Here is a 16,421-nt window from a genome sequence, read left to right as displayed (position 1 = left end):
AGTCCAGAGTTAATTGCCTTAACTGCTAAAAAATAAAGCTGCAAACTTCCAGGGCAACCATTTTACATTTAAAGGCTATAATATATTTAGTGTGAACCCATATTTCAACAGGATTATAAATCACAAGAAATACCGTTTGTAAAGTTGAAAGGTTCCTCTACCTTCACTTCCCGTATCAATAAAACAACTCAAAGCTATAAATGGCCGAGACAATAAGCTTTTAAATGTGCCAAAAGGAATAGACATACACAGCAGGCATCTTATACATAAGCACCCTGCTCCATCGAGCCACTTAGCAATACTGCAAACAGAATGACTGAAGATATATACTTTCTGCCAAAGGAACATTACAACTATCACTCCATCTTGAATCTGGCACCTAGACTGCTCATGGACTTTTCAGCAGCAGTCACAAAACCCACCACCACACTAAACAGCAGTAAAAGCATAAAACCACTTTTATTCAAAAAACCCTAACTTCAATCATCTTGTATGACCAACCTGCAGTATCTAAAAGAAATTCACGTAAGCCTTCCATGTTAGAATTTCCCAGACCTGCCTCAAACCCTAATGCTGATATAATCAAGTTACTATAGAACAATACCAAAACAATAATAATTCCAAGCAGGTGTTTATTATCCTGAACAGATGCTCTAGAATTTATTAAAAATTAATCTGCCTAATGACCATCCCCAAACATCAAGTTGCTATCACACTGACCAATTTTTGGTTTATATGAGCTAATATTATAACGACAACAAATAACTGTCACTATCTATTCAGTATTTACTATGAACTATGTGCAATCTGATTACCTTATAAACTATTTTACACAATCCTCATAAACATTGTCAGATTAGTCCTGTTTTGTAAATGATGAAACCGAGGCTCAGATAAGTAGACCTACCCAAGGACACAGCCAGGAAACAGAAGCCTGGCTGGCTCCCAAGCCCACGCACTTTCTACTGCATCACCCTGATTTCTACCCTTCTATCCTGGACTCTGCTAAATGGGTGCTAAGGAGTCATTTCTTTCACAATATACACCATGGCAATTTATAGATATCAGACACCCTAAAATGGTCTTCTTGTTTTAATTATAAAAAAGAAGGAAAACCCTCCCTTCTCTGAAGGTTAACACCATACCACTTAACCCAGAGGACACATCTACCATCATTACCAAGTCACATTTTCTGAAAATTTTAAAATTTGTTTCCTCTAGAAATGAACTTCCAGTCAGGTCACAATAAAGGTCTTGAAACTGGTTACAAACCAAAAACGTATCTAGGTGTTCTGGGGTTCATCTTTTCTTCCGGTAGAACTGGATACATTCAAAAGTAAACAACTTCTAAGGTGTGATCCAGATAATAAATTCCAGAGCTTCCAAAATGATACATCCAACTCTCAAAAATGTTTATGCAAGCAAGTGGTTCCAGTTCAACACAGTAAGTCAAATTCCCAGAAAATTCTCCAATTTCAAACAAGAGACTTAACTGAGGTTCAATTCTTTCCTTTGCTCTGTTCTCCCATTTTCAAGCCATAAAATAGCAAAAGAAATGAAATAATCCCAGAATCCTCAACTTAGAGGTTCACTGAGATAAACTGAAATTTATCTCCTGGCCAGAATACTGGAGGCTTTTCCCTTCTCCAGGGGAGCTTCCCAACCCAGGGATCAAACCAGGTCTCCCGAATTCAAGGTGGATTCATTACCAGCTAAGCCACAAGGCAAGCCCAATCTAAAATTGAAGACTTACAAAATGGAAAGTAAACCTTCTGGCATATATACAAGGAAACAAGCTTTTAAAGGTAAAACTGACTACAGCTGGTGTTGCCTAATGGTTAAAAGCACTAATCATGTGGCCAGATAAATCTTACCACTTTGAATCTTGGTGCATTGAAACTGCCTTGAAGCTGTGTAACCTCTAGCATATAATAATCTCTTTGAACTTCAGTCTTCTCAAATGCAAAACAGGAATAACCCTTACTCCAGTAGGATTGCTAAAAAGATTATTTTTGACCATGTTTAAATGTGACTGGCAGAAGCCACAGTCCCTGGTAGCTCAGATGGTATGGCTCAGATGGTAAAGAATCTGCCTGCGATGCAGGAGACCCAGGTTCCATCCCTGGGTTGGGAACATCCCCCAGAAAAGGGAATGGCTACTACTCACTCCAGTATTCTTGCCTGGAGAATTCCATGGACAGAGGAGCCTGGTAGGCTACAGACCATGCGGCCGCAGGGTCAAACATGACTGAGCAATTAACACTTTCACTTTTCACTATCATTTTATTATCAAATACAATCTTTGGGTAAGCTAAACAAGAACCCAGAATCAAGTCTCCTTCAATGGTCTTCCAAGATCATCACATAGTCTGTCATTCAAAATTTGGTCCCTCACCCCAAAACTCAGAAATGAATTTATCAAACACAATCTGTGAACATCTAAGTGGCCTTCAACTGTTTGTTCTTAATGTGGCAGCTCAAATACAAACAAGGATACTAAAGGTTCTGCTCATGGCTATGCTACCAGCAAGATGGGTATAACTTTTGATCAGAGGCCTTATCTAGTTGGATTTCAGATTCATCAGCTGCAACATGAAACTACACCTAGGTGACCTCTACAATCCCTACTCTAGTACTCTAGTTCAGTAAGAACTTTCCTAAACAAAACCAGGCTCTCATTTTGCAATTCACTACTCAGAAAAATTTTATTTCCTCCATAGGAAAAATAGCAAACAAAAAATTACAGATACAAATATGTGGTTCTTTTCTGTAAATGGTTATTGATTATTGTACTATTACTTGACAACTAAAGTTACTGTACTAGTACTTGAAAACTAGAGTCTATATTCTCAATCCTGAAGGTGGTTCTTCTGACCTCTGGACCATTCATTAAGCTGCTCACCACCTCTCTAGCATTAAAATGAGAGACTTACCTTCATCTCAAAAATGCCAAATGAATGTATTAAAAGACTAAACAATGATGCCCTCATTGCATCAACTCCAAGAAAGTGAGCGTAAGGATTAACCTTGAAATATTCCAGATCAATGGAGTGATGGCAATCTCTTCACAAACTCAAAGAACTACAAACACAGCATTTATTCAATGATTTGTGAAACTTTGGGGGTAAGGCTATTTAAATCATGGATTTAATCAAGTTATCACTTCCTGTTTAACATATTAAAAACTATATTGGATGAGGACAAATTTCCCAGAAAAATAAAGCAAACTTGTTTTCTGGGGGGAAAAATAACTTCTTCTCACAAGTTGTCATTTAAATGTCTTCATTCTTTTTTCTTTTTTCCTTCTTAAAAAAAAAAAAAAGACTTATTACACAACTGTATTGGCTGTTTTGGCTGTTGTCACCAAAGACAAGGGGTTGAATAGAATAGTCCAATTTTTGGCGATCCAAGATGAGTACTTGTTGGATTCCTATCAAACACTTGAATGAAACTCAATATACAGACTCCAAGGAATTAGTTTGCCTTCTATCAAATAAATTTTGATCCAGTAAAGGAAGATCATATTCTTCTGGATTAGCAACAAACATTTCACTGATCTCAGTTCTTCCATACAGAGCTCAAGACTCCTCCAGTGACATATCCCAAAAAGTAAAAATGCAAAACTTCCTGGGAAAAAGACTTCCATATGAATATCGAGCAATGAGTTATCAGTGACCTCAGAGGCACCTACAGAATACTTACGAATTTGTATGTAGATATTCAAAGGTTAGCTGAGCTCGATTCAGACTGCTGTAATTCGTGAAAGCCATGAGTGCGGTGATGTCTCCAGTTCTTTAACCACTAATCGGGAAATACAAGTTACAATGGAATAGATTTTTCAGGACTCCTTCCAGTAAAAATTTGGTAAATCTGTGCTCCTCAGTTAAACAAAGTTATCTAGTTATCCATCTAAAATATATTCAAAAAGACGTCTAAAACAAAAACTGATTTCTTCCTTAAATTTTTTTATCCTCTCAATGACTACGATGTAATATTTTGGAAGAAACTACGTCATAAATCTGTAGTCTTAAGGAACATTAGCATTAATTTGCGATAATTCACTGAGTGGAATGTGGTTCGTCCTAGAGTAGCTGATACAGGAGTTGGCGATTTAATTACTGCTCCATCTTCCCGTTCTTCCGAGTTTTTTGTTGCTGTTGTTCCTCTAAATTTCCTGTGAGGAAATTCACCAATCCGGAAACTTACCAATCCGGAAGTCTAGCAACTTCAGTCATAAAACTGGACAGCCACACGTCTTCGCCATCAGTGATCCCAGGATCCTTAAATAAGCCCCAAACTGGCGATCACGATGTTGCTCGAGTGCATATGGCGTTAGTTCCGGCTTCACCACCTACCAACTGAAAGATTTCCTAAGCGCTGAAGGCCGATTTCCGTTTTCAAAGCCCAGATCAAACCTAGTTTGCTGTGCGCCCCAATCTCCTCAGGGTAGTGAGTCAAATTACCTCACAGTGGCCCACTAAGTCGCCACAGAATTGACCCACCCAATCAACTCAGGCGGGCCGCGCCCCTCCCCCTTGCCCTCAGACAGCGGCCTCAGCCTCTCAGGCCCTCACTGGGCCTCGGTCCCGTGGTCTCCTCCTCACGGAGACAAGTTAGTCCCAGTTTTCAAGGCCCGGATCGAGGGCAGTGGCGAGCGCACCACCCGACTGGGCGTTGCCGGGCGCTCACAGCTGCCTTTGTCCCTCCCCACGGAATTGGAACCCAACAACCGCAGGGCGCTCTTGGAACCATGTGCTGCCGCCACCTCCGCGTCCGCCGCTGCCGCCGCCGCCGCCGCCGCGAGACCAGCCGCCCTCGCGCCGCGCTAGATGAGATGGTGACAGGACTCAGCACTACAAAATTCGGCGTCTAGGGCTGCTCCGCCGAGGCCGCCACCGCCACCTCTTTGTCTCCGCCAGTGCACACAACCCGGGCCGCCTCGCGCACTCCCCGACGCCCCAAGTCCCCGAGGCCTCCGCGGCGCATTTCGCCAATCACAGAGCCGCAGCTCCTCCCGCCCCCGCCCTGATGCGACGCCTCCTGATTGGCGGGTAGCGTGTCTCCACGTGACCGGATTTTGCTAGCCGGGCCCGCCCCTGTCACGTGAGTGCGCGCGCCTCTCTTCCTGCTTTCTTGACCCTCTCCGCCATTTAAAGAAACAGTACCGGGGGCGGGCCGAACGACGCAGCCGGGACGGCAGCTGCAGCGCGGACCGGAGGAGCCATCTTGTCTCGTCGCCGGGGAGTCAGGCCCCTAACTCAAAGAAGCCCTGGCGCGCCCTCCCCCCCTTCCCGGTCTGGTAGGGCGAAGGAGCGGGCGCGCGGTCGATCGAGCGATCGGTTGGCGGCTCTTTCTCCTGCTCTGGCATCCAGCTCTTGGGGCGCAGGCCCGGCCGCCGCGGCGCGCGCCCGGTGGCCGTTGGCGCTCGCGCCGCGTCTTTCTTCTTGTACGCAGAACTCGGGCGGCGGCCTATGCGTTTGCGATTCGACGAGGAGTCGTCCGGGTGGTTGGCGGCGGCGGGCAGCTGCTCCGCCCCGCTCCCGGGGAGGCGGCGGCGGCGGGATTTGGCGCGGCCGGGGAAGCTGGGGTGGCCGGGGCCGGCCTGGAGGCCTGGCGCCACCCTTCGGGGCCTGCAAGGACCCAGTTGGGGGGGCAGGAGGGGGCCGGGGGATGGTTGGTGGTGGGCTTTCTACTTTGCCTTTTCCTCCTTATGCCGCCTTAGTGAGGGGCGGGAGCTCTGGCGGCAACTCCGGGGTGGAGAAGCGAGCTCCGGAGTCGGAAGAGCGGTGTTTGCTTCCGGGCCTAGCCACCAGCTGGCCGAGTGACCTTAGGCAAGTCACTCAGTAATTTGTCTGCGCCTCAGTTTCCTCCTCTATCAACGTTTGTGGGATTGAAAGCGCTTTGTAAACCATAAAGCGTCAGTGGATGAAAGGAATGATCATTGTTCGTTATGGTTGGCTTTTTTTTTTTTTTTTTTTTTGGAGTTGTAAGAAAACTTAGAAATTCCCAATCCTTGGATATTGAACCTGGAAACCTTGGATTGGAGATGGAGTTCCCCAAACTCCCTGAAATTGTGTGCAGAAGTTAGTGGGAATATGCAATTTAGGGAAATGAGGTTCCATCGCCAGCAAGTTTTCAGAGGGGGCTGTGACCCGGAAGAGTTAAGAACCACAGTTCCTTTGCCACAAGGAGGAAACTGAGGCCTAGATGTCATTTGGGACCCGTCACAACCAAGTTGAAGCCCCTGTTGAATCCCTGGGATATGTGAGCTGTCTATGCATAGTGAATATTCGGGGTAACAACACTCCACTGCTTGGCTTCTGAGTCCTTTCACTATGGGTTGCCTGAAGGGCGGCTGATGCTTATGGTACAGTGGCACCCAATATAAAGCAGCTGAAACTAGGAGTGGATGTGTTCTCTAGTGTCAAGAAGCCTATTCAATCTTTGGCCCAACAACTTTTTATTTTCTGGTGCCTGACTACCTTTCTGACTCTTTCATTGACCATTTTCCATGACCATGGTTGCCATCCGTTACTTGCTCTTGTTTTATTTTCTTAGCTCCGTGTGGTTGGTAGTGAGCAGGCTTATTTTTAAATGGTGCTGCCAAGTCCAGCTAATTAATGGTGCAGGTGGGTTTTTAGCAAGCTGTCTCACTGGAATAGACTGAACTAGACATGGAATTCCTGAAGATGTTTGTCTTTATTAATTGAAAGTTGACATTCTCTGAAAAGTTTTGTTGGAACTTCTTCTGAACCTCAAAGTCAGTAGTTGGAACTGTTTCAAACCTTAACTTTCCTCCCCGCCTGCTTTGTATTCTCTTTGCTTGCAAGTGTGTTATTAAGATGGCCAAAATGCCAGTTTTTGCTTCTTTGTTAATTGTCAGCTGCTTTTTATCAGATTCCAGGCCATTGTCCAGCAAACACTATAGAAATGTTTGAACACTTGGATTTCAAACATTTTCGTTTTGTGGAGTGGTGCTTACCGTGGTACAGCTCTAAGTAAGCAAATGCAAACACACCTAAGTGTTTTGTCTGTTAGGTGTTAGCCGGTTCTGCTATTTCATACAAATGTCTGGAAAAAATCTATTGACTGTTCCCTTTACCTGGAGGGCAGAGACAAATGATCTCAATTCCAGAGAAATGACTGTTTTGAAGACAAATGTGTTGGTCTTTTAGCTCTTTTGTAATTAAATCTGGATGTACCTCAAAAGAATCTTGAGACTGTGGTGATACGATGCTTTCCTCAGGAGAAAGGAGGAAAAAACCAACTGGAACTCAAAGCTTGAAATTCTGTGACAAAACATGACCTGTCCAGAATAGGAGGTTGAAAGGGTTTCACTACAGCGTTCTGCACTCGCTGGAACCCATGTCTTTCAGTGTAGTCACCGCATGGGCTCTAGATTTCCAGAATTTCAAGAACTGCATCTGGGACCTGGAAGAAAATACCAGGGTGTGACAGGAACTCGGGAGCTGGACTTTTTTATTTCTGAATTTGAGGACTGTTGTCCTTGTTTTGAAAAAGAGACAATGACTGAGCAAGCACTGCCACCAGCGCTGTTACTGGGAATTCGGAGACCTGAGTTTTCACCAAACCCTCAGTGCAAACTCTGGCGATGCTCCATCCAAAGTGAACTACGGTACTTGCTATTTTCCAAAATGCTTTTTTCTTTACCATCTCTGCTCTTTTGTTCATGCTCTCTTCTCTATCCTGGAATACCTACCTTCCTCTGCTTCTTCATCTGTCAAAACTGCCATTTCCTCAATATCCAACTCTCTTCTCCATGACTCTCTTAACCTTAGCAGAAATTTACCTTTTTTTAAGTTTTTTAATGTCTTTTTGTATATCTTTTATTTATCTTTGTATACAGTAGCTTGTAAAGTACTTTTTTGTATGCATTGCATTAGTTCTCCTTACAGGTAACAGCCCCTTGAAAGCAGGGGCCTTGTCTTGGGAACTTTTGCCCAGACATGTTAACCACATATGATGAAGCTTTAGTAGAAAGAAGAAATTTAGAGACCAGGCTGTTGCCAAATAAGCACTGAATAAATATCTGCTTAGTTGCTGTGTGATAACCTAATTATTCTTGATTATTGAAAAAGTCACTAGTTATGGGCCATGTCTCTTCCTTTACTTCATGTTTTATTAATTTTTAATTCTAGCTTTAAAAAGATTTTAGGGATCCCTCAAATATGAAGAGAAACATCCATATTGCATTGGGTATAATAGAGGAGTGCAAGGGCAAGAGTTTTATTCCCTGTATACCTTACTGTTTCCTGCTCAAGATGAAATCTTATTAAAATTAAAGTTAAGGATAAGTTTTACAAGTATTGATATGAGGCTATAAGACAGTTTGTGAAAGGCATTGGAAAAGGAAGAACAGCAGTCTCCTTTGCTTTGGTGTTCGTATATCAACTTAAATCCAGTTCTCAGACCACCTGGGAGACACTTTGTTTTCCCCCACCAACCACTGCCCAGGAATCTGAACACAGATAAATTACTCCCCCAGAGTATGAGAATTGGAGCCATTCCTGTTTGCTGCTTTCCTGAAACAATTTGTCCTCAAGAGTCCAAAAACAGTCTTTGCCTGAGAACTGTCTGTTCTTATCACTGATTATTAATCATCAGTTCCCCCCCTCCCCCCACCACTGCATTTGTCAAGAATCAGTATCCATCAGGCAGTGGATGTGCAGACAGCAGCCCCACCCCAGTGTCCTGTGTTTCTAATTCCAAGCATTTGTTATCTCATATGTTTTGTCACTCTCCTCTCCAGTCCTGTGCCTCCTGGTTGCCGAGTGTTCACCTGGATCTTCTGATCACCTTTGTGCTATTCCATCAGCCTACAGATCTGGTACCTGGATTTTTGCCCATGGTGATGGATTCTGCCACCTCATTACTGAAGACGACATCATTCCAGTGGACCACTGTGATCTAGGAGGCGTATCCAGCGAATCATCATGATGTGGCCTTCACCTCCACTCCTGTCCTGTTCCGCCCAGATTCAACACAGCCTTTTGTAGTGAAGTTCAACTTCTCAAGCCAAATAGCTGAAGCTGTTTTATCACAACAAAGGTTCAGCTTGTTCCATAAGTGTGCATTTCGTTTCTCCAGTTAAAGCTTTCAGAGACGCATAATAAATTTGGACCAGGGGATTTTTAGTTATCAGCACTGTCTGAAGAATGGCAGCATCTTTTTGAAAACCATATTGGACCATGCCCCACTCTCAAATGATTGAAATTCAAGAATTGTTTAATCTGGACCCCATTTTTTCTCCATTTCAAACCTGTAGTAGCCTACTGAATGAGCAAGCAGATATTCTGACCTGTTGGGATTAAAACAAAGGCACAGTGAACTCACAGCATCTTCTTTGGGATTACTCAGGAACCAGAACTTTTCCCACAAATGTAAGAAATTCTACCAAGGAATCCCTTTACCTAACAGCATCTCACAAAGCTCCAATCAGATTCCAGAAAAGGCCTCTTGATACATCCAGGTAGAACCTATATGGTAATCCCTTATGTTTATATAGCACTTTACAGTTTCAAAGCACTTTTACTTGCATTAATCTCAATTATCAAATAACACAAACTATAATCCCTTTTTTCAGATGAGGAAATGAAAATTTAAAAGGTTATCCAAGGTTACACAGCTGCAAAATGGTAGAGGCCAGGCCTTCTGACTCCCAGTCCAGTTCTCTCTTTGGAATTAACTTAGCCTCTATTTTATGCACAGTGTTAAAATAACTGGAGATTGGGAACCCCAGAAAAGTTTCCAACTTCCTGATCTCAGTCAGTGCCCTCAGTCAGTTAGGATGTCAGAAATGTGATTTTGCAATAGTTGTACCTGGACCTGAAGTCCATGGCATCATCTCTGAGGTTTGGCAGTAGTAGACTGTCTTTATGGTAGTATACTGTCTAGTCAACAAGGCAGATGTTCATCTGCCAACAAGATTACCCGTTAGAAAACACAAAGCTACTTAGAGATCTTTCATCCATCTTTTTGGTCTTCCCAAAGATGGCCTAGTTGATTGGGGATCCATGTTGATTTCATGTCTTCCTCCTCCTCTTTTTTTTTTAAAATTCTTCTTAATATTCCCAGGCACCAACTCTGTGGTCCTCTATCCCCAAATTAATATTAAATAGAATGAGCCATCAATTTTTTTAGAACAGTACTGTTCATATGTATGTGTGTGTATGTATATATTTGATATACACATGTAATATGTATCATATATAAAGAGCTTCTGTAGTCCCAATAATGTGGTAAAATACTGTAAAATGTGTCCCCTTCCCTGATTGCTAATGCAGTATAGTGTATTAAAGGATCTCAAAAGGCTTACAGTAAAGAGCCTCATTTAGTTGTTTGGCCCAGTGTGTCCTAAGTTTAATCAAATACATAATGTTTTTGTAGCATTTCTTTTAATGGAATGGGAAAACTCTTTAGAGCAATATAGCCACTGTTTCCTAATTGCCAACATAATTGCCCTAGAGACTTAGGAATAAACAGTATCTTTGAAACTGCCCCCCCCCTTTTTTTCTTACCTTGTCAGTAACTTCTTGAATTAGTATGTCTTCATCATCTGAGAACCCTACATCTTGACAGCTTTATTTTCTGTTAAAGAAACCTCTAGAAGATTTGTAGGGATACATGGGAGAGGGGTGTGGGGAAGTTAATTCTTCCAGAAAGATAGATGAATTCTATGATGTTTAGCAATATACTTCTCTCATAGAATTGTGCTGTAAATCTAGTTTAAGAGAACTACATCTCAGGTGGGTGAGGAGGGAAGAGGGGGAAAATAGAGTAAAAGGGAATGGGTGAGAAGGAGATATTTTCTTAGGATTTAAGTTGTGGCCCATTGAAATCTTACTAATCCTTGAAGTCATCCAGGCAAGGACTTCTTGAAATACTTAAAAAGAAACTAATGCGTTTTGCAGCCATTTGCTGACTGCAAAAATACCAGCGCTATTGTTACTTAAAACCAATAGCCTTGCCCTGATAGTCACTTAAAGCCCAATCAGGCAATCTGAGTTTGTAGCAGACTGTAATGTTAACTCTATTTCATAATGTGGCCCACATTAGAGAAAGAATAAATAGGAAAACACTTTGGCTTACCACAGGCTTTGCTCACAGTTTCTGGTTTCTGTGACCTATTTTTTTTATTTCAGCATTTTGTGAACAACTTACTCTTAGATCATTGGTTTTCCAAAGGCTTTGTGGCCATGAAGCCCTTTGAAGGAAAACTTTATGGAAGCCCAGAGTAAAAGTGAAGCTGCTCTGGAGGAAGCAGAAGTGGGGGGCCTGAAACCTGCCACAAGCGTCTTTCTTTACCACCATGGTGACCCCTAAGGAGACTTCTTTACAACAACTAGAATTCTTCAGAACACAGTTTGGAAACCACTGCCCTAGACAACAGTATGTTCGACCTGAATGGCATTCTGTTCTGTACCTCCATCCAGCACGTCGGTGTCCAGTTGATAATGAGCATTCTTAGGAATACTCAGAGAAGTGCAAGAAGATAAACTATCTTTGCCCCCAAGATTAGTCATATGGGCTGAAAGTAATATCAAACGGACCTAGAGTAATAGCCCTCTAACCACAAATGAACTTCCAGTGATTCCTGAATGATACAGTGAGAAAGCAATTCGTACATTACACTGACAAACCCCCTTATTCAACTTCTTCCACAAACACCAGATGCTCTAGTGGTACTTAAAAATGCATGACCTTGAAGTCTTGATCCTCCTTGAATACATAAAACACCAAGTATTGAAGCTGATGTTAAAGTTGATGCCTCATTGAGGCAGTATTAGACCAGCTATACATTGGACCTCCTCCCATCCTCAGCCATGGTACTCTACTTCGTGTGCAAGAGATAACCATAAACTATGAAAGCAGAATTCAGAGACTGGCAACATAACCTAAAAGGGCACCTGATGATTATTATCTTCTCCAACTACATCACTATCACTCAGCCATTGGCAGTTACACTACTACTTGGTTTTTATTCAGTTTCACTGCTGTTCCCAGGATACAGAAGCAAGTAACCTTTGAAAAACTGCTAAAACAATTCCTCCATCACTGGCATATCTGCCTGTTCTGCTCAAAAATTAGGAGTACTCAGCTCTACATGTAATACCTGATCCACAAGAGACGGTCTCTGAACATCCTTTTCTTGAGTGTGTGATTTAAAATGTGGCCATTGTAAAAATTTTCTTCCAGCCAATGAGAGAGTTTCAGATGAATCCTTTGATATCTGATACCATCAGTTGTTGATGTTAATGGTATTTAGAGGTAGGCCTTTGGATCAGGCCTTGATAGCTTACTTGGTGGGCATCTCAAATTGCATATCTACCTTTTTGCTGGAAATGTAGACTAACGTGAAAGGAAATCTACAAAGCCTGCAGCTAAAGAGTTTTATCAATGGACTCGAGCTTCTTGAGTCTTCCTAATGTCACAAGACCACAGACCCTTGTCCTTGTGGATGTTTCCATGGAATTTCATCTGTTGTTTTAACTGAATCACAGTGGCTGACTTCATCCCTTGTCGTGCAATACTCTCAGGCATTAAGACGTCTGTTCAGGAGGGATTTGATACATGAACTTCCAGACCAGATCATGTAGAACAAGTAGACTTTAATCCATGCCCTGAGAAAAATCTTACTTCTTCAGAGTCGACATAAGGGCCAGCTGTCCTCAACTACTTTAATGAATGCACTGGTTAAAAGTTGGGAATGTTTCTTTATATCTTTGTCTCTTATCCTCTAGACTAATTGTGATTATGTGACTCAGTGTACAAATCATCAAACAAAGCCTAAGTCTGGTTATTCTGTACTGCTCATCTTCAACAAAATCTGATAACTAGCCTGCTAGTGTATATACAACTATTATTTGTAAAGAAGAAGTTGTCTACAAACTCGGTTTTTTCACTACCTTCATAATGTCAACTCGATTTTCTCTTTCTCCTGGACTTGACCAGAAAATACATTTATCTATCACTGCCAGTCATTCCCTTTAACCCTGTCAAAATGAGACACTTAAAAGGTAAAGATGATCATCTGTTCAAGAGTCTAATGTACACTGTGTATAAGAATTGATGGTGGAAAAAGCCTAAAACTCAAACCTAGTAACTTACTATATCCATGCCTCAGATCTCATCTTTCAGCAGTACCATTCAACCAGTCTGAGGCCTTGACTTGTTGATAAGATGATTCTCAGAGATGAGCTGAATTACAGAAGATGGAGACTTGATTACCAAAGAAAGTAGGGCCAACCTTGATGAACCTGGCTCTCCCAACCCTGTCACTCCCAGATGTAGCATAGACTCCTAAACAGAACCTCAAGTCTGGATTTAAGAGATACCTTCTCCTGAGCTGAACGTTCTTGGACAGATCAGCAGGAAAGTGAAAGTTGCTATACCTGACTGGCCCTTTAAGATCAGAAAATTGTATCTAGAGGAAACCGTATGGATTAACCCTGGAATACTCAGGCTTAAAACTAATTTACAGAACTTCAACATTAAACTGCCTATTTTTCCAGATCTTAGCCTGGCTACTGATATGACTGGCCCTGCTGAAGTTACCTTGCTTACTTGTCTACTTACCTGACTCAGCCATTGCCTGCCTTTCTGACATGTTGCTGCAATCAGACACTGTCCTTCAGAAGACTACAGCTGATCTCAGCTATCTTATATCTGGTTCCACCAAGAAGTTTTGAACAGAAGCAACCTGTGCTTCTGTACCCTCCGGGACTTAATGTTCACAACAGGAAGGAGCATGCTACATACTCCTTGACCAGCAGCTTTTTTTGTTTTGTTTTTAACTGCAGAGTAAGCCTCTATGCCTATATATATTAGATCATCATTTTCAACACTTGGGACCCTTTCTGCCAGATCTGAAGGAGCAGAGCAGATTGAAAGCACTGTCCATTTCTCCATTCTATGGTCATACAGAGATGAATCTGATTTACCAGTATTCATAGAAGTGTACCAGTTTAACTTGGCAAAAGACTTAAAGGAGCATAAAACTTTTCCACTGAACTTAAAATTTACCACTGACTTGAGGAGTCTTACAGAAGTATTTTCCAGTGGGAGGCTGGTTGTCCTGTTTCATGTCAGTGAGACAGTTGGGCTCTCAGACTTACGACAACTGAGTTTACTTACATTGAAACTCTTGTATCATCCAGATATGCTATTGGACATGATTATTCCATTCAAATGGATTACAAGCCTCCTGAGTAGAAGACAAACTTAACTACTCATGATTTTTTCAAGAATACTTTTATCATCAAGGAAGGAACAGTGCCAGCGGAAACCATTCAACTTTATGAGCAGAGATTAAACTTTTTCAGTATCTGGTCTTACCATTGACTGACATCAGTTGTTTTTGATTGACCAGCCTCCATTCCATTCCTTTGTAACGACTCCCTGATGCTTCTTCGAACCTCCTTTCCCTCTCTTCAGTCCACGTGGTTCAATCTGACCTAATCTTAGGTTTCATGGGTGGACATGTAATTCAGACCTGATCAATCAGCACAGTCCATCTCCTTGACCATAGTGATTGGTTCAGGATTGATCATGTGATTCAAGTTGGTCCCACGATTCTCAACCCTGAGAGTTCTCGTGAACTATGGGAGAGAAGCTCTTTACTGAGATTGCTTAGCTCTGCAGGATGAAAAGCTCAAACCAGCAGGGCCCAAAGTATCAAATGAGCCAGTCGGAGAATGAAGCCAGTACAGAGGAAAACGGAGCCAGATGATGGAGAGACTTGAGTCCTGATGACAATGTGCCCCTGGATCAAACTGTGCCTGAAGCTAGTATATCCCCTGGACTTTTCAGTTATGTGAATCAATAAATACCCTTCTTTGCTTAAGTTACTTTGAGTTGGGTTTCTATTACTTGAAATTGAGTCCTAACATACTTGTCTACCAATATCAGAATCTTTAAGTATTAAACTAGAGGTCAAGGCCACACTGATACTACTTTCCAGTCCAGAGGATAGAGTGGAACAAGAGCTGACATATTTAAGTTTCTACAGACACATAAAAATTACATGGTAGAAAAATACAGTAAAAAATCTAAATGTTTATCAGCAAAGAATTCATTATAACCACTGTATAACACCTGGTTCAGCCATATAAGAAAATTTACATGTCTGTTGTAAAGAGTGAAATACAATTATTACATATGGGCATGGAAGAATGGCCATAATTTATTAAGTGAAACAAACCATTGCTAGAAAAATGTGTAGTATGAACTCATCTAAAAATTTGTGTTTATGTTCATAATGCATAGAAAAGTCTTGAACAGTGTAGATTACATGACTTTCAACTTTATACGTTTCTGTATTTGAATATTTTACACTACTCACATTTAAACTTATTTCAAAATAAAGAATTTTTAAATATAATGCTTACTGTTCGACCTTGACAAGTTACATAACACTGAGCCTGATTTGTCAAATAATTTAAAAGACCTGCCTTTATATTAGCAAATATTTAGATAAATATATTCATCCATTACTCAAAACTGATGACTCTTGCACCTTTCTGAGCTCAGTAACTTCCTTAATTTTTAATGTCTGAGTGTATTTGGCTTATAAACTTTATAATTTCAGTGTTCATCAAAGGTTATTCCAGTTCTCAACCAACATTAATCTATTTAAGACCTCTTGCAGTGTTCACACCAGGCAGAGAGAAGGATAAAGTCACACTTTTCCTTGAAATCTTTTGAGTATTGTGATCTTCCTGCACTCAAGGTCAATAATGGCCTTCTACTGCTAAATCTGTTACATAAACATCTGAATGTTCAGCAGCACAAACAACTCCCACCAGCATCTTGACTGTTGAAGTGTCATTTTCTTCCTTCCCTGCTGGCTATTGCTTCTTTGTAGGTTTAGTTCTCAATATTGGTATAGCAGACATCCATTGATTTTTGTCTCCTACCCCCGTCTTTTTTTTAAGTGATAGATACCCATTATTCCTTCGGAATGCTACTCTTTGCCATTCTGTGGGAATGCTGTAAATGACAGTATTCTTGTGTCATGCCCCCTGTCTGACTGAGGTTGGATTGTGTGATCCAAGCTTATACAATCTAAATTCTTCTCCCACCAGGACTTTTGAGTCTTAAAGAGAGGTGACACGAAATTATAGGAACTGAGTCCTGATTGTAGTGTCCCAAGGAAATCATAGGAGTTATGTGAAGACGTCCCCAAAGATGCCTTGGTTTCTGTTGTCAAGACCTGATTACCCAGATTTTCCATAGTTTCTGAGACCACCATGTATCTTCATTAGGTTTCTGTCAAAGTGGGGTTTTTTTTTTGCCTGTAACCAAATGACTGGTTACAGAAATTGGTAACAGTTAAATAGTAGGCTTCAAACCCTCAGAAGCATGGGGGATCTGGAATTGATTATTGCCCTGACTGAATTAAA

The 16,421-nt window shown here is 41.6% G+C and overlaps 1 protein-coding gene and 1 long non-coding RNA gene across 19 annotated transcripts in view; one reads left to right on the top strand and one right to left on the bottom strand.

The window, feature by feature from the left end:
* Positions 1–4,963, bottom strand: part of MORC2 (MORC family CW-type zinc finger 2) — a 39,721-nt gene extending 34,758 nt beyond the window's left edge. For 8 of the 18 annotated variants that reach the window (XM_043901322.1, XM_043901323.1, XM_043901320.1 and 5 more), the window contains exons 1-2: positions 4,207–4,961; positions 3,703–3,801 (exon numbers count right to left, since the gene is read on the bottom strand). In XM_043901322.1, coding sequence (XP_043757257.1) covers positions 3,703–3,770 — 68 coding nt within the window. In that variant the 5' untranslated portion in view covers positions 3,771–3,801; positions 4,207–4,961. Of the gene's footprint in view, positions 1–3,702; positions 3,802–4,206 lie in introns of all 18 variants that reach the window. The other 10 variants (XM_043901318.1, XM_043901315.1, XM_043901319.1 and 7 more) reach the window with 6 other exon arrangements.
* A 726-nt stretch (positions 4,964–5,689) lies between these two features.
* LOC122693662 lies at positions 5,690–14,867 on the top strand. Its single transcript, XR_006340963.1, has 3 exons — positions 5,690–7,636; positions 8,771–9,490; positions 11,163–14,867. It is a non-coding gene; the product is annotated as an uncharacterized LOC122693662 (long non-coding RNA).
* Positions 14,868–16,421: the final 1,554 nt, after the last annotated feature.

Source organism: Cervus elaphus, chromosome 5 (assembly GCF_910594005.1).
Source record: "Cervus elaphus chromosome 5, mCerEla1.1, whole genome shotgun sequence".
Taxonomy (NCBI): domain Eukaryota; kingdom Metazoa; phylum Chordata; class Mammalia; order Artiodactyla; family Cervidae; genus Cervus; species Cervus elaphus.
This window is presented reverse-complemented; position numbering and strand designations above follow the sequence as displayed.